Source organism: Dermacentor andersoni, chromosome 10 (assembly GCF_023375885.2).
Source record: "Dermacentor andersoni chromosome 10, qqDerAnde1_hic_scaffold, whole genome shotgun sequence".
Lineage (NCBI taxonomy): Eukaryota > Metazoa > Arthropoda > Arachnida > Ixodida > Ixodidae > Dermacentor > Dermacentor andersoni.
Window position 1 is genome coordinate 101,947,699 of NC_092823.1, and position 17,097 is coordinate 101,964,795.

At 44.0% G+C, this 17,097-nt stretch overlaps 1 protein-coding gene across 2 annotated transcripts in view; it reads left to right on the plus strand.

Annotated features, from left to right (window-relative positions):
- Positions 1-4,035: 4,035 nt before the first annotated feature.
- The window catches only part of LOC126544544 (uncharacterized), a 41,853-nt gene continuing 28,791 nt past the window's right edge, over positions 4,036-17,097 (plus strand). For both annotated transcript variants that reach the window (XM_050191889.3, XM_050191890.3), the window contains exons 1-6: positions 4,036-4,266; positions 7,410-7,492; positions 9,021-9,247; positions 10,087-10,392; positions 15,460-15,771; positions 16,265-16,558. In XM_050191889.3, the coding sequence (XP_050047846.1) occupies positions 4,180-4,266; positions 7,410-7,492; positions 9,021-9,247; positions 10,087-10,392; positions 15,460-15,771; positions 16,265-16,558 (1,309 nt within the window). In that variant the 5' untranslated portion in view covers positions 4,036-4,179. The remainder of the gene's footprint in view (positions 4,267-7,409; positions 7,493-9,020; positions 9,248-10,086; positions 10,393-15,459; positions 15,772-16,264; positions 16,559-17,097) is intronic.

Here is a 17,097-nt window from a genome sequence, read left to right on the forward strand (position 1 = left end):
GCGGCTTATTAGCGAGTTGTTGGAGGCTTATATATTTCTTTCTTGAAGGTGGCGTTTTTAGCTGGACGGAAGGTAGCGGCCATGATTTCCTGGCATAAAGAAAACCACGTAATCATTTTCGTCTTAGAATAATTGGACTGTTTCATTCTACTGTCGGGCACGTGTTCATGGAAAGACAGTGCTCTGCCTAAATGAAGTTACTGCTAATGTGCTTTCATTCGCAGGGACGTAGTTTGTTTAAGCAAACTTCGTAATTTTATTTCATTTAACTATGAATTCAAAAATACAGAAAAACGGAAATGTATCTCTACATGCAACCATGTAGAGCACAGTGATGTAGCATTTATTGTACGCAAATAAGGGCTTTCTTATAGCCAGTCGAAGATTAGCAGAAAACTGTAGTTTAGGGGAGCTGTGCTACCGCAACGGTCGAAGGAATAGGCCTTAAACATGCCGAACGTGCACAAAAAAAAAAAAAAAAAACGAAGAACGAGAACACAGAACGCGTGTGGCCAAGTGCCACTCCCCCGGGAAATGATAAATTGCACGTCTTTAACTTATCATAAAAACGTTGCGCATTGGAGGGCAACATAATATCAGTTCACTGGAGTCAGCACATTTCATTTTGAGATAATTTGCCCGAAACCCTTACAGCGAAGCGCCGCCGTGTACATTACAATTCGCGCCGTCGACCGCCTATACACACTAACACGACGATAGTGCTGTATACCTACAGCTTGATGTCGCGGCGAATAACTGGTCTCAATTGTACTTTCTAGCGTCCGACTGTACAGAAAAAAAGAAATTGCGCGAGACGCACTCGCTAGGCCATGTTCTTTACAGATCGAGGGCAATGAATAAGAACTACGTTTTGTTTTTTACGAAGCCTTGCCAATGAACCTACAGGTTCGCATCATACGGATGGCTGACCAAGTTACGTTAACAGGAACCACCGTTACTAAATCTAAGAAGCCGATAGGGGAAACGTTCCAGATACTGCTAGTATATACACGTCACTCGTTTACAGATCAAGGGGAAAATTGCGCCGTAAGGCTTCGTAGCCGTGTGCGGAATCAAACAAACGCTTTTGAGGACATGAAAAGGACTCGTTGAGACCAAGCTGTCCGAAACAGAATCTAAGAGAAAAAAAGGGTTTGTGTATACGAGAAGTGCAGAGAGGTGCGATTTTGCAAAGTGGAGAGCCAGCAACTTAGGGCTAGCCATTGCGGTGGATGAGTAGCCGTGGCGTTTTTCTTCTAGGCGCGAGGCAGCGGGTGGCATTTCTGGCCGAAGTGGTTCAGATTCCACGGCGGCGGAACGCAAAGACGCTCGCCTACCGCGCTTTAGGTGGAAGATAAGGAAACACAAGTGTTCAAAATTAATGCTCATCCCTCCAGTATAGGGTGTTCATCAAAAGCAAATCTATTTTTCTCCACCTTGCGGGTTTCCGCAGAACTGTTACGTCAAACTATTGCCTTTGCTTCGAGCCGTTGACATATTCGACTTTGCACTGCCATCTGCTAGCCGGTTGGTTAGCTCAGGTGGTTGAGTGACTGCCCAAGAAAGGCGGTGGTCCTGGGTTAATGTCCCGGACTAGGACGAACTTTTCTTCAACTGCGAGGCTGTTCATTCGAAGAACCGGTATGGGTTCCTTTTGTAGATATTGCTACAAATGGATGGATGTTCCTTTTTCCATTAATAGCTTATTTCTCTCCAGCTTGCGCGTTTCCGCAGAACTGTTACGTCAAACCCAAATCTGCTGTTTTGAGAGATTATACCACAAAATTTTCATTTCTTGTTGCATAATTGTGCAATGGTGCGCTAATTCGCTCACCTGGTTTCCAAGAATGAATACTATCTAGTGTATTCAGGATACTTCCGTGCATTTTGATGGAGTGCACATGGTATTGCAGACACATGTGCTGAAAGATAAGTATTACAATCCCCTCCCTGACCCGATAACGGTTGTGGGTGTAAGGAACGGCTCTCGCAAATGTAGGACGATTGTTCTGTTCCAAATTATCAGCAAGCAGCTTCCCCTAGTCGATCTCTTCGACAGCAGCAGGAAAAAAAACGGTGCCAGAGGCAGATGATAAATAACTTCGCCACTGTGCGATGGCCAGCCACGTCACCGACACCTTTTTGCCTAGAAGCTATCGTAAATAGAGGCACCACTCAAAATTGGACACGCTGCTCAAAATTGGCGGTAATGATAATCGGTAACAGTGCATGTGGTTCCAGCAGGGACGCACTATACTGTCAGCATCCACCAACTGACCCAGAAAACCACACTCATAAACAGGAAACTTCGTGCAGAAGCCAGCTCCCAGGTATTACGTGGTAGTCGGCATTCATTAACGGTTGGGTGGCCATAGTTGTTTTTGGAGAAACTAAAAATACTATAAATTTCGCCGGTGGTCATCAGGGAAACGCCATTGGCAATTCATGAGCATGACGACGAGCGTAGACCGACAACGAATAAAAAAAAAATAAAGAGCCAGAAGCAGTCACTACCGTGTTCCAAAAATGCCCCAAGTCCATACCTGAAGCTAATGATGAATGCAGACACGCGGGTTTCTCTATAGACCATCGTTAGCTTGGGCTCTACTCTCAGGAACATCCGGGAAGCATTGCAAGAATTTACCGAAACACTCAAAATTTGCCTGTAGCAAGCTGAAATGATGCCCAAAACGCATTCCTTAGCTTTGTTGCGTAGATAATGCGTGTTCTGAAAAGAAATAAATCAATTGTTCTTTGAAATTCAGTATGAAATTAAATTAGGGAGCGTAACGTCCGAAAAGAACGCGCTAACCATAAGGGACGTATAGAGGTGTTGTGCCTTCAAGGAGGAGGACGAAAGACGGACTCTTTCCGCAGACGAAGAAGAAGCGGAAAACGTTATACAGTATTTACAGGTAGTGGATGATAGCGTACATGTAGCTGCAGGAGCACATCAGACCGATGGGGCCGCTGGAATCGACTCTGTCTGCTCACAATGGGCCGGTTCTCCCTTAAGTCCCTTTGGCGACCCTGGTCGGCAGGAACCAGTTTGCCGACCTCTCGTCGGCAGGAACCAGGCGGGGCAGGGTGATGACGTCGCCAGCGTCGAATTCTTGATTCCTCGCGGAGATGGCTGGACGCTTCTTGAAACCGCCTCCCTTGTTGAATTCTTTATTCATCGCGGAGAAGGGGGACGTCCCGTTGCCTCGCTCAAGTGCACGTAGTGCACGTGGTATGACAGCTCCCGTGGCCTCGATGATAGCCACGTGGTGCGCGTAGTTTGGCGCAAAAGTGGGAAGAGGTGGGCTCGGAATCGATTTCGCCCGCTTCGCGTTGTTGATTCCTGCCCGAAATGTAAGTGCATGAACATTCTTTTTAATACTGTCTTCGTTGGAAGAAAAGAAAGAAACACATTTCGTGATATACCTTTATGAAACTTGGCAAAACTTAGCTTCGAAAAAAAGAAAGCGCCGGCGATCTAAAATTTAAAAGCAAAATAAAGGCTGGTGCACCAGAGTGTTAAAGAGTACCCTAGCACTTCCACACGCCTGTTTTGTACGCTGAACACCGACCCTCGGTTATCCACATTCCACATACCACCCGCGGCCACGCGGGCACAAACATGCTCGACAATGTGGACTTCCCCGGGGGTCGACGCGAAACAATGAGAAGTTGGCAACACTCCCTCCATCCCTGTCAGATCCTGCAGCGGCCGCGTATCGGTCGCCAAGAGCCCCCCGCGCGAGACCCAGTCAGGGCGGGAGAGTAATGCTGCCTCCTCCGCTGCGGCTTCCGCACCCCTTAGCGGAGAGATTGTAGAACGTGCGTTGCCGGTGCGCCACGCAACCGGAGGGGGGGGGGGGTGTCGGGGGTACTGGCCCAACAGCTCCGGCGTCGCGTCACCCCCGGTGGCAGCCACCGCGCGCGCAAGCGCACGCGCTCGAAACTTTATCTCCCTGTACGCGCGGCGACGGCACGGCGAGAGGGAAGGCATGCTTGGCACCCTTCTCTCAGTGGCCGTATATATGCAAAGCCGCGCTATTCGGAAGATCAGGTGGGGTCGTGGCCGATCAGGCGTAGTTGGCTGCATGTTGCCCCGAGCGTGGTAGTTGAGGAAAGTTTGGCAAATTTGCAGCCGCCGCTGTGGTGTCGGCAGTGTGAGGCTCGCACCTATTGACAATGGCCGTGGGCTTTGAAATGGTGAAGAGGAACCTGCTTGTCCTGGCGACTGTTACATTGTTGGTAATAGTGACGAGTAACGCGCAGGTAAGTCTGTTCTTCGTTTCCGCACCCTTATATTTGAGCGATTGAGCTGGTCGTCTATTCTGACGTTGTAAAATTAAATTATTACATTTCTTTTAACGAAGCACTGCGTTTATCATCAAAAGCATGGACCAATGAGCAATGAGAAGCTGTCACGTTTTTGTACTATAATTATGGGCCCCTCCCTGGTGCAGGATAACTATGAAGACAAATCTAGGTACGTAAAATGTGGCCCAGTATGAGAAATTTGATTCGTAATCTATACATGTTATCAGCCATGGACGTTTTACTTTTTCACTTGAGAGGCGGGTGTATCTCTTTAAAACGCTACTTGGTTGCATCTAATTGGTTCTAATGTGGTTGTCTCCCTTTAAAATTCTAATTTATGGTAACAACTCCGAATGTTAAATGTGAGAAGAAAAGGTGCCCTTACTCAATGTTCGTGCAATTTTAGGTTCAGAACCTTAAAGAACTTAAACAATGTGTCCACTGCTCTTATCTAAATGCGTTTCCGCACACTGAAGGTGATTGAAAAGACCTCGCAGTGGACAAAGGGATGCGGAAATCTCGGCGTAGTGCCAAGTTGTACGCCAAAAAAGCCTTTACTGTCCTTGATACTATGAGTGAAAAATCGGTTCGGCATATTCTACAGGCGTCGGTTAATGTGCCAAGAAAAATAAACGCCACGTTTACTATGTTATACTAAGGAAGGTGAAGAAGCCTGCATGTTGTGATTTATGGATTCGAAAATCACAGACAAGGTAACGAACGAACGAGTTGGTATATGATTACTTTGACGAACCAGTGAACATAAATTTGCCCATGGGGACGAGTTGTCGGAAAGTAGTGTTGCCATAACTTTTTGACGTTTTTCGCTAAAGTTAGACACAAAAGTTGCCAAATTTCCGGTAAATCTTTCTGTAATGTCGCTAAAATTATCGGTGAAATCTTTGAGAAAATTTTAAAAAACGGAGGCGTTTTCTAACACCAACGTACAAGCTAACATGGCGTAAATCGTTTAGCGAAACGTTTCATGTTTCTCATAGGTCCATGTCGTTTGAAGTAGACAGCAAATTTTCAGTCTGTAGTAGACTTTTACTTTTCTGATGTACTTTTGTAACCATGGGCGATTATCGCTGAATGTAGGCTTTTACTTTCATATTGTCAGGTTACAAATTCAGCATAATTCGAACGAAACATGCGTGATCTGATCTTCCAAATACGCAATGGCATATGTTTCGCATCATCCGTGCATGTTTTCTAGGTTTCGTTGCGGTTGAATGAAAAGCTGAACTGAGAGGCATGCACTTGGTAGCGCGTTATTTGTTTATATTTCTTTTCATTTATATTATCAGACATAGTTTAAGAGGTGGCCGACACAAGAGTCGCACAATGCCTGACGAGATCTCGGTGGCCCTTACATAAGTACACAACAATTTAGTACGTTATGTGTGCTATGGGGTTTAATATGCCAACACAGTGGCATAGTCACGTGACTTTTTATGATAGTAAGATGTTTGACTTCCGCCCCTTGATCTCCCCGAAACCGCCGCACAGGATGTAGTTTTTCCAAAGGTCGTGAGATTTGCCTGAGAAAGTCCAGCCGCTCCAATATCTGCGGCTTTATATAGTCGACCTGTCTTATTATTCACCTGCTGCGTTCTAAATCTTGCTATGAAACTTGGTGCAACAGGTCTTGTTAATATTTCTTCACTGCAACTCTTGCAAACGTCCACCACTGGAACGTATTATTGAAAGGGCAGAACCATCAACGTTAAGACACATTGAATTTGTTTTCGTAAAGAATAAACAAATGCATTTTGAGAGCTCACTTTAAATCCTGTGAAGACCACCATGCAGTGAAGCAGGTTGAAGACAACAAATAATAATGCAATCGTTCTTTCAACATGGTCCCACAGCCCATTCGTAGTATAGCGAATTTCTGCCGCTTAGCCCTAAATGTAGCTTTTTATTACTGAAGTGCGCTGCAGAAGTTCATCTTCAAACCAACTTTCCTAACTTTGAAATCGCTAAAATACCGCCGTTTGTTATCATGTTGCTAGAATGTCGCCGCCCACTACATAGAAAGATTTGTGACTAAGCAGACGAGAGATTCGTGAAATCTACGGACGAAATCGCTAAAATGACAACACTGTCGAAAAGACGACAGTGAAGTTTTCTATGCCCACAATAGCTACATGAAAACAATACTGTTTGATTGTTAGTTTGGAAATATTTTATTTTCTTCAGTGCAAACTTCTCATTTCAAAAATATCATTCTATTTTACGGTAGCCTGGTGAATGCCACCGCATCTGCACCAAATTATGACATCACACTGCATTTTCACTCCATACCAATTTGACGCGCAATTCGTCTACGAAACAATTTTCACGAAATATCGCTTCAAAGTGTAGTCCTCTCATCATTGCTGAAAACTATAAACTCAGCTTTTCTTTCATCACGTGTATATTTCGGGTGTTCTATTTTCACATATTATTATTAATATTATTATTATTATTATTATTATTACATTTTGCTTGTGTTCAGTGCTTAGCTTTATATTTCTTTTTGCGATGTTCGTTGATATTTTTTTTGACAGCTGGCTGCTTCGATAGTCATCTTCAAGTGTGCTTGATGCTATCTTATTTCCAGGTCATTTGACTCACACGCGTGTATATTGTAGTGGTGTTTGAAGTACCCTGCCACGCATAGCGCACTTTTGTCGGTCTACAGAAGAAATGAGCACAACATGTATACTACGTAACCCTTAAATATACCAATACATGCATGATCAGCCCAGATGTGCGCTATCGACAGCTGCAAATGCTTGCATGTATGTTTTAGTACGGACAGTGTAGACAGACTGTTTGCTTTTAGTAACCGAATACTCCGCTTGCTCCGTGAGTATTACGGATTTGCTACTTGTCTTGTCCAATGCATAGCCACATACACAGAATCATGTCTCAAGCATATATTATTGCAATACCCTGAAAAAGCACGCGTTTCAGGTAGAGAGATGCGTACAGCTTAATAAAAATCAGGCTTACCTCTAAAAAGCAGAGTGACGATTTTACAATAGACATTTAAAATTTTCTCAGCGGTGGACAGGGAGTCTTCATTTTCTTTCACTGATTTCTCTTGACAGGGCCCTACTTGCCCGGAGCCATCGAACCTTGAAGCATCAAATGTTGTGTACAACGCTATCACGTTCCGTTGGGATGTAACAAAGTAAGTTAGTGTATCGTAGAGTGTCAATCCATTATGAGCAAAACTACTTATTCATAATCAAAACTACGTGTTGTCTTTACAAATAGCACTGACGTTTCATGAACAGTGAATAAATGACGCTGTCAATGTATATTAATGTGAATGGCGAAGAATGCGTTTGATATTTAGAATACGAAATTCACTCTGAAAGAAAAACTAATCACGTACATGTGCATGTGTACGTACATGTGTAGTTATGTGCCATTTTTTGCTAGCAACGGTTGGAGAGGGCGGGGGGATGGCACACAGCAACTTTCGTAATAATGAAGCCTGCCTTTGGCAAGGTAGTGATAAGTACCGAGTATGCTGTGAGAATGTAAGCTGTCGCCTGGTGAAAGTCTGGTGGCACCATAAAACATACGTACACCAACATGCTTGAATTCGCAAGCACCCAAGGCTTTCGCAGTGAACGTGTATCATCGTGTATCATAGTGAACATCGATCAGGTTGTTTTCAACTAATAGTAGTGCGCCAAACACACGACTCTTGAAGATCTGAGGCTTCAAGACGTTCTTGTACAGAGAGGATGAACTCGCTGAGGACAGCTGGGCCAAACGGTGATAACAGACCGTTTTTATTTACGCTCGTAACGCTTGCGTGCCGACTAGAACAGTAAGCTCTAATGTGAGGAATAATCCCTTTTTCATCTTGTTATTTTTAAGGTTCTGTAATATGAGGTTATAATAGCGAAGAAATGTTTTTAAACTCCTATGTACTCATGTCAATGTTCAATATCATAAATGTGCATTTCTGAAGACTTAATTTTAGGCATTAGCAGCCAATAAACAGTTTCAAAGCTAACAGCAGTCACCTGCTCTTTGTGAAACAGATGGATGGGTAGTGTTTCTCTGCTTCATAAGCGGGTCGGTGTTCAGTCCAGAGCTGACGACAGAGGAAATGTCGTAAGTTGCGAAGTGACCTTCTTGGTTACCACTAATTCGAACGTATGATATCAAACAGTGTCAAAATGACACGGCAAGAATAATAATAGGCATGGGCCAAAAGTATATTTGCGTGTTGTTTTTCGTCCAACCAAGTTATAGCACTGTTTCAAGCATGTTTTATTGTAAGAGAGGAGTTTTGTCATTGGGGAGAAACACAGACGCAAAATATTCTCGATGAGCATTCGCCATGTTATCGAGGCACAATGTCTTTGTTCAATATTTCAATCGTAGAAGACAGCTTTTGCTTCAGAACGTCGTAGTGAGCTGGGAACATACTGAACTGTTTGAAAAATAGACGCTCTTGAAACTTGTTTGGACAATGAGTTGTTGGTACATGTGATGAGAGCGATAATGCTTGCATTACCTTCAACATAAATTGTCACGGCGTTAATGTGGTACGAAAGAACAAGGCAACGACGACGTGCTAGAGATGTTTTCTATTTGGCGCGAAAAAAGGGCGCGTCTGCGGTGCTTGTACGTTGCCCACGCGCCATTTTTACACCAATTTCACGACGTTTACACCATAAGCACCTTAAACCACGCAGGTACATACCAAACCCTGTGCACTGCACATGCATGTCGTTGGGAAATTATGGTGAGACGTGTTCGGCCAGCAACACGCCGAAAGTCTGCACTACAGGAGTGGCCGGTTACACAAGGGCACAATCGAGCCTCAGCATCTACACCAACTACACGATGTGCGTACAGACACAGTGCTCCGGTTCGAACTTCTCCACTGCCGTTTGCAGGACCTTCAGGACGTCGCCTACTGGTAAGATGGGATCCTTGCTCATACCAAAAAGCTCAGGTTGGCCTCAACACCAATGCTTTCCGTAAACGCTGTGAAATTCGGTTGTCCGATAGTGTTAATATAAAAATACTACAGGCCAAAAATGGAGGCATGTCATGCACCCAAGGGAGTTCCCAAACCGCAGTGTCAGTTTGTTGGCTAAATGTCTCCAGTCTGAGGGGCCCGATAAATATCATTGTTTCGCATGAGAAACTCGCGGGAAAAAGAGAGTTCGAATGATTATTTAACAGAATAAAGAAGCGTTTATGCTCTCTTCAGCAGCAACATGCTAAGATACTTGCCGGATTTGTAGGTAATTTTCATAGCAGCTATACTAATTTTTCATGCCGAGGTGTACTATGCAAGCAATACCAAAACTTGAAGGTGTCACATTAAGTGCCCTTTGCTGAAATATTGAGGTCTCTTTGTAATAGGTCCCTCGTCTTTCGCGTCACAAATGCTGACATTTCTTGCCATTCGCGTGCGTTTATTTCTTCATGTTTCCTCAAATATGAGCGACTGCTCTTGGTGAATAATTTATCCAATCGGAACCAAACTTTTGATGTTCATTGCCTAAAGTTTGAACTCTTTACTCGCTTAAAATACCAAGCTTTATTTCCCATCGTTCGTTATACTGCATCTGCCCGGAAACGTGCAATAATGTCACGCGTTTCAGCCAACATTCTTAACATGCCTGCAACATGTATTGCTGAAGTATTCAACAAAGTATTCGCTACGCTCTTGTGGAGTGTTCATTTTGTTCGAGCTTCAATTCTGTGCAGCGGCGCACTCTGACTGTGTAATTCCTCGTTGCCTTCCAGCGCCCAGCCAGCCGTACCAAATCTTCGCTACTAAGCACAGCCCTTCTTCCATCGACGTCAGTTGGCGATTCCCAACGGCACTGAACGGGCCGCTGGACGGCTACCGTATCCGCTGGTGCCAGACGTCCAACTGTGTGCCCAGCCAGCAGATACTTCGCGGGAACGAAGTCCGTAATTTTCGACTCGCAGGACTGCTACCATTCCGCCAATACAATGTCTACGTGTGCGGCTTCAACGTGGATCCCTACACCGGGCAAACCCTCTTCGGAACCGAGGCGTCGCTCAGCGAGTACACCCTGCCCACATGTGAGTTACCAAAGACAATCGAGCTATGACTGGGGGTTCGCATCTTGTAGCATGTTACTGGGTGTGATATTCAGGTCACTAGCAGTACACACACGAGTATGTTCCAGTAACGTAATGCGTAAATGCACGTTTTAGTTCGTAACTGTGACCTTCTACTGATACTCGTGTGGCTCCCGAGTTGGAAAACTTTAAATGCCGGTAAACTCTGCGCTCATATTTTACTTCCTATATAAACTAAAATATAGTATTTGCACCGATTCTAAAATCCTCCTGTCTGTCATATGAGCCTACGAAGTAGGTAATGAATCAGTTTTGCCTGCGATAGAAAATAATGCCTAGTGTTAGCATTAGTTTTTGTCATGTCGTGCGAAGTTGTTTGTGTGGCGTATATTTAATGGCGCCTAAACCAAAGAAAAACAGCAGAGGTGGAAAAAATGCACTTTTCTCCACCGACACAGGGAAAGTAGTCGTCATTGAATGAGTGGAGTCCAGATCGCGTCATCCCACTTTCAAGCAACTCTTTAGACTACGCCACTAGTATCTGTTCCTTCCAGCGGAAGTTTCTCATCGAACATATAAAGCGGCGATAGATGAGCAAGAACAAGAGCGTCACTAATGCGGCATGCAGGAGAACGGTTTAATTTCTCGTTCAGTGGCAGATACAAGCGATGAGAGTTGCGTTTTTCATTACGTTAAATGTATTTCGGTTCGTTCAGCATACGGGGTAGCTTGTCAAAGCCGCATTTAGTGAATACATCTAACACTACTGATCGCTAATCTTTGCAACGGTACTTCCTTCGCACATTAACTTAAGATCGTTGTGTAGATTAATGAAATGCATCACTCAATAGTGGGTCACGTGCAGAGGTGGCATCGTTGTTGCGTCGCGCCTGGCACAAGCGGAGCTAAATTTAACCTCTCGCTCGGCGTTCAGAGAGACACAACTCGGCAGTACTTTTGTGGATCCGGGCCGGAGCTGTCGCATTTGAGGGCATTCACCTCAGCCATAGAAGTTATATTCCATTAAACTAAAACCTACGCACATAGGCATATAAAGGCTTACGAGGCTGCAGTTGGTTACAAAAATTAGACGGTTGTTGAGCTATGGCCTTAAAATATACTGATTGACTAGTTGGTCAGCCATAATATTGCAGCAGCGCACGTGATCTGACACGCATAGACGTCCGTCTTGTATTCGAGCAGGCTATTTGTGTGCCAAAATAATGGCTAAGTTCAATTGCAATGTAATCATTAGTAAAATGTCCTGCTACAGGAAATAGGTTTGGTGACCAACTTAATCAACCTGGGGCTTATTTCCGTGCGCTAAAATAGGCGTATCGCGGTCACGCCGCCTTTTTTTCTGTAAGAATATGAAATCGGAGTCACGAAATCAGCCGGTGACCTGGTTCTATGAGTTTGAAAACCTTAGCATGGAAGGCACACTGGTGCTTAACTTTTATTTCGCTAATTGATGGACCGTTCCATAGCTGGTAACTTCATCCACTACATCTCACATCCCGGTGGTCTCTGTCTAAGTCGTTATTGTTAAATAAATGTCACAGTACAACGTTGCGGTGATCCAAAGCCAAAGCTTCTGACTTTACATGAAGTTTAGCGAACAACCCAGTACTGCTATCCCCCCTTATACCACCCTCTCCACTCTAATCACCGGCATCCTAGTAGAAGCCGCTGACCTCAAGACGTATAAATTATCATGCTCTCATAAATGTGTGCAATTGCTCCTCTCTCGCTAAAATATTTTAAAACCAACCGCGCTTTAAGTTTATAAACATTTTGCCCCTCGGCAGCGTTCGTGTTTCAGATTAGGGGTTTCTGTACATGCGCATAGTAGAGCTCGTCTTCAAGCAACATCGTTAAAAAATGAGATCTTGTCCCCTCAAGGAGATGCCCTGAATTCAACAAGTGGCGATCGCAAACATCTTATTGTGCAGTGTTTCTGAGCACATTCCCGTGCTTCTCTAGTCGGTGGCACAATTGGGATAACAAGTCAATTACGTGCCTTCTATATTGACAAAATGGTTTTGATCACGATTGGGTAAAAATCACCCCAATGGATATGCGATGTCAGTGTTCGCTGCACTATCTGTTTCAACTTTCTTTTATTCAACCTTATATTGCTGGGCAATCGTACATTGAGCTAGAAAAGTTCATGGGCAACTTTGTGAGCTAAGTCATTAAGCAACTCTTATAGTGGTAAAGCGGAGGTAGCATACTTTCTGGAGATCGCGCTCAACACGCTGAGGCATAGAGACCGATAACGTATGAACGAGAGTGTGGTCTTTTCGTGTTTTCTTTGAAGCCTGCGCATGTTATGATAAGTGCAGATGTGAGCCTAGTGCAATCGGGGATCTGAGGCACCTGATGAAAACTGAGACAATGATATAATCATTGTGTGCGTTATCTTGACCTGCCAGCCAGAACAAATGACATGAAGACAATGATCTATGGCGCTGTCTCGGTCTTTCTTCTCAAATAATTTGACAATAGAATCGCACCAATTGTTCATTCAATAACCTAGGGCAATGTCATTCTAGGTATTCCCGTGGTGCCTGTAACGGCTTCAAAGAGATAAGACAAATGCAAATACTATTCTTATCTCACACGTGGGCGGCAGCAATCGACTGACTTCCACATAAGCTGTTGATATGAATGCAAGCCAACAAATAACTAAGCTCCAGCAATTCGAGACAGAACTTGCCAATTCACTGCAGTCAAACTCTAAAGAGAACGTAGCACAGCCTATTTAAATATTTCTCGTTATAATACTACACGTTATTTTATTTTATACCACACGGTATGTCTATGTAATACTTCGCGACACGTGTTAATACCATCGCCTTACATGACAAACAGCTCAGGGACCACTTCACTGCGCAGTGACACTGTTCTAAAATGAGATCGTGTCACCTCAAGGAGATGCTCTGAATTCAGCTAGTGGCGATCGCAAACATCTTATTGTGCAGTGTTTTTGAGCACATTACCGTGCTTCTCTGGTCGGTGGCATAATTGTGATAACTGTAGTAATCGCCGTAGAACGACGGCACAAAAAGGATTGCTAGGAACGTAACATTAGAGTATACTTAAAAAGAGAAGTGTTAGATTGGCCAATAATTAGATGCAGAAAATATCACGTGCAAGCCCAGCAGTTTACTAGGTTCGGCGTCCCGGCGCATTTAGGCATGGAATGGTAGCATGCATAGCAGAGTGCGGGTGTGGGCCAGTTGGTTATTCATGGTTTTGGAAACTTACTGCAAGCTAAGCGCGAGACTTGAAGGAAGGGACAAGACGAAGCGGTACTGACAAATGTAGCATACAACTGTGCCAGTTGAATTAAATAAATCGATGACAAAGGCACACTTGCCGCCTCATCGTGAAAGGTGGATTCAAGCCGTACTAACAACAGCATAACGGAGCAAATGGGAGCTCTTGTTCAGGCTTCGTATTTAGATGTACAAGTCGAGCAAAGAAATTTTATAAACTTGAGCAAGGTCTCTAATGTTGCGTTGCCAACTTTTCGTATTAACATAAACCAATAGCATGATGATAAATCTAGCCAGAAGTAGTAATAAATATACACAGGAGTCACAAGGTAAATAAATAATTGGCTTTCTTTGTATGTTGTGACAATGGAATGCTTAAGTTTGGCTATTTGTCCTTTTTAGTAAACACCAATATTACTGCACTCTAGCTTTGTCGCACAACACTTCTTTTCAACTGTAGGCACTATTTTACCGACTACGAATTTTCCTCAGCAGCACTTTGACATAGCGCAATGTCCATCGCGCTTAGCGAAGCAGAGGTCGAGTTTGCCAGGGCCAACGGGTGCAAGTGAACGATGTATGCCTGGCGGAAAGTATGATCACCACATGTCGTCACCCTGTCATATCTTTTTATATCTCCCCACCCCCACGCCATATCTCCTTTGTATATAAGCGCGTTCTTTAACAGTATTAAACAGTTGGTAGTTTGCGCTACGAACGTCCACGTCCTGTCCTTCACTTAAAATAGTCAGTGTAAGACTAAGCGCAACATAATCATGAACGTTCACCAACTAGCCCCCTTTATTGCTTTACTAAACACTTTCAATTTTTTTTTAGGTTGCCAGTTACATATAACACGATTCTAATCCATGAGCGGGTCTACTCAAAGATGCGGACATTACTTGCACAAACATGAAATGCCTAATCAACTAATTAAGAAAAATGCACTAATAAGTTTTGAACTAATTGCTTTACGTCACATGTTGCAATTTATACATTCTAGCCGGGCAGTTCCCAAGGCGAGTGCACTTGGAACCAATTGCGGGGATGGTATCAGTTTCGAGATAATAATAGATAGACTAGGTAAAACTGTACCGAGAAATTCATAGGCGTTCCAGTTACTTTTCTGCTCGAATGCATAAAACGACATTTCGTTAAGAAAGTATGGAACGACAGTGCATTTTTACCGCAAGTTTGACGGCGCATATCTAGTATATTGTGTCATGCACGTAATATCTTCAAGTAGATATACCCTACAGACTCGCTAGAATTTGTAAATTGCAATATGAGCTTTCAGTTACTTTGTTAAAAACTGAATTAGTGTTTTTGTTAATTAGTCAATTATGCATTGATTCTTTTTGCACGTAATGTCTGCCTCTTCGAGTAGACCACCTCATGTGTGTGAATTGTGCTGTTTGCCACGAGCAATTAAAATAAATGAAAGCATTTGCGAATACACGCTGCACACACACACACACACACACACACACACATACATACATACATACATACATATATATATATATATATATATATATATATATATATATATATATATATATATATATATATATCTGTGTGTGTGTGTGTGTGTGTGTGTGTTTGTGTGTGTGTGGAGAATATGCTCAGGGCGAGCTGTACATTTGCGACGCGGCAAAGCTCTAGTCTGAATGACGAGCTTACCTCTCATTGGTGTTCCACCTCCAAGTCTGTGGCTATCACGATATTTGACATCCCTAGTAACCTAGTAAACTAGCGCACGAATTCGTCTGCTACTTTATTACAGACCCCTCCGAACCTTCGCTGTCCTTCACCAAAGTGTCGACGTCCCAAGTGAACGTCGTTGTGGGCGTACCTAAGTACACGAACGGCCCCATCAACGGATACGTGCTGACGTGGTGCCCCAAACTCCGCTGCTACGGTGACAATGTGGGCACGCGTGAGGTGTTGCAGGCCAACGCGGGCACGCAGTCGATTACCGGACTGCAGCCATGGACGGAGTACGAGGTCACCGTGAGAGCCTTCAACATTGTCCCTACAGACAGCGAGCGAGCGTACAGCGAAGAAGTGAAGGGGACCGTCGTGCCCATGCCCTTCTGTAAGTCACGGGTTGGTGATTTCAGTGGCTCGCTTGCGCTATATAAACATGCTTGCAGACAATGAAACTTCGTAAATACTACTTTATTCCATGCTATGTATAAACACATTAAGCTGATCAATCACTCCTGCAAAGTATAATAAGGCCCCTGCAGCCCATTTCTCAAAGTCTATTGCTGCTGAAAAGCGTATTTGGAGGTTTCGTGCTCCAACATTTTGATTTGGTGTGCACAAATACATTTTTTTGGCAAAGCAATACAGTAGCGTAGAAAATCGTATACGCAAGAAAGCCCTGCGTCATCACAAACTCTTTGCATTTCTAAACACTTTTTCCTGTTATTTGTACTACAGGTTTGGTTGCCTAATATATTTCAAGTTTAGTGTATGGACAAACAAACTGAAACACAAAATAAGCGACAAGCTTGGTAATTATCTTCAGTATCTCCTCCCAACAGTGTGATGCGGATAATCATTTTACCTTCCATTCTGCGCAGCTCCCAGTGGTCCACAGAACTTCAAAGCGACTCCCCTGAGTTCAACTTCAATGAGGCTGACGTGGGACCTGCCACCGCGTTTTGACGTCACTCCTACGCACTTCCGGCTGTTCTGGTGCACTGGAGGATACAGGAACTGCTTCAACCTCGACGTTGGGAATGTGCGGGAGGCGGTAATCTCCCCGCTGGCTCCATACACCGAGTACCGCTTTATGATCAAAGCACTCGTGCAGTTTTCGTCACCCTGGCTAAACAGCGCTGTATCAAGCACCAGCGTGAGGACATGGCCAAGTGGTAAGTAAAATTTAAAAAAAAAATTCGTGATCTGCTGAAACATTCAAGAAATTGCACAGACTAAACAAAAAATTCATCCACTGGTCCTACTTGTTTGAGTATGGGTGGGTGCGGCTTCGTATGTTCTAATTTGAGTAGTTAACGTACAAGTTGTGGCAACGAATGGTAGCGCCGACTTCGTCGTCTTTATGCTCGGTCGTTATATGTTTAGCATTGTTGTCAAAGCTGGGCGTGACTTATGTTCACAAGGTGTGTGCCATGGGGGGGGGGGAGGGGGGGGGCAACAGGGTGACTGCTTGCCTACTCAGAGTCGTATGAGGGGCCTGCGACATCACCGGAACGGACCAACGTTCCACTCCGGATACTGTAGAAGCAATGACAAAGCTTGGGAGAGCCATAACTGCGGCGCTCTTAGGGCAGTGTGTTTACCTTCGTTCTAAAGTAAGCTTCTGCCACTAGATCTCAGATTATTTCTTTGTCGAGCAAATATTCAGTGGGAAAAATGGCTGTAATATTTATTTTCGGGAAGGAATCTCAAG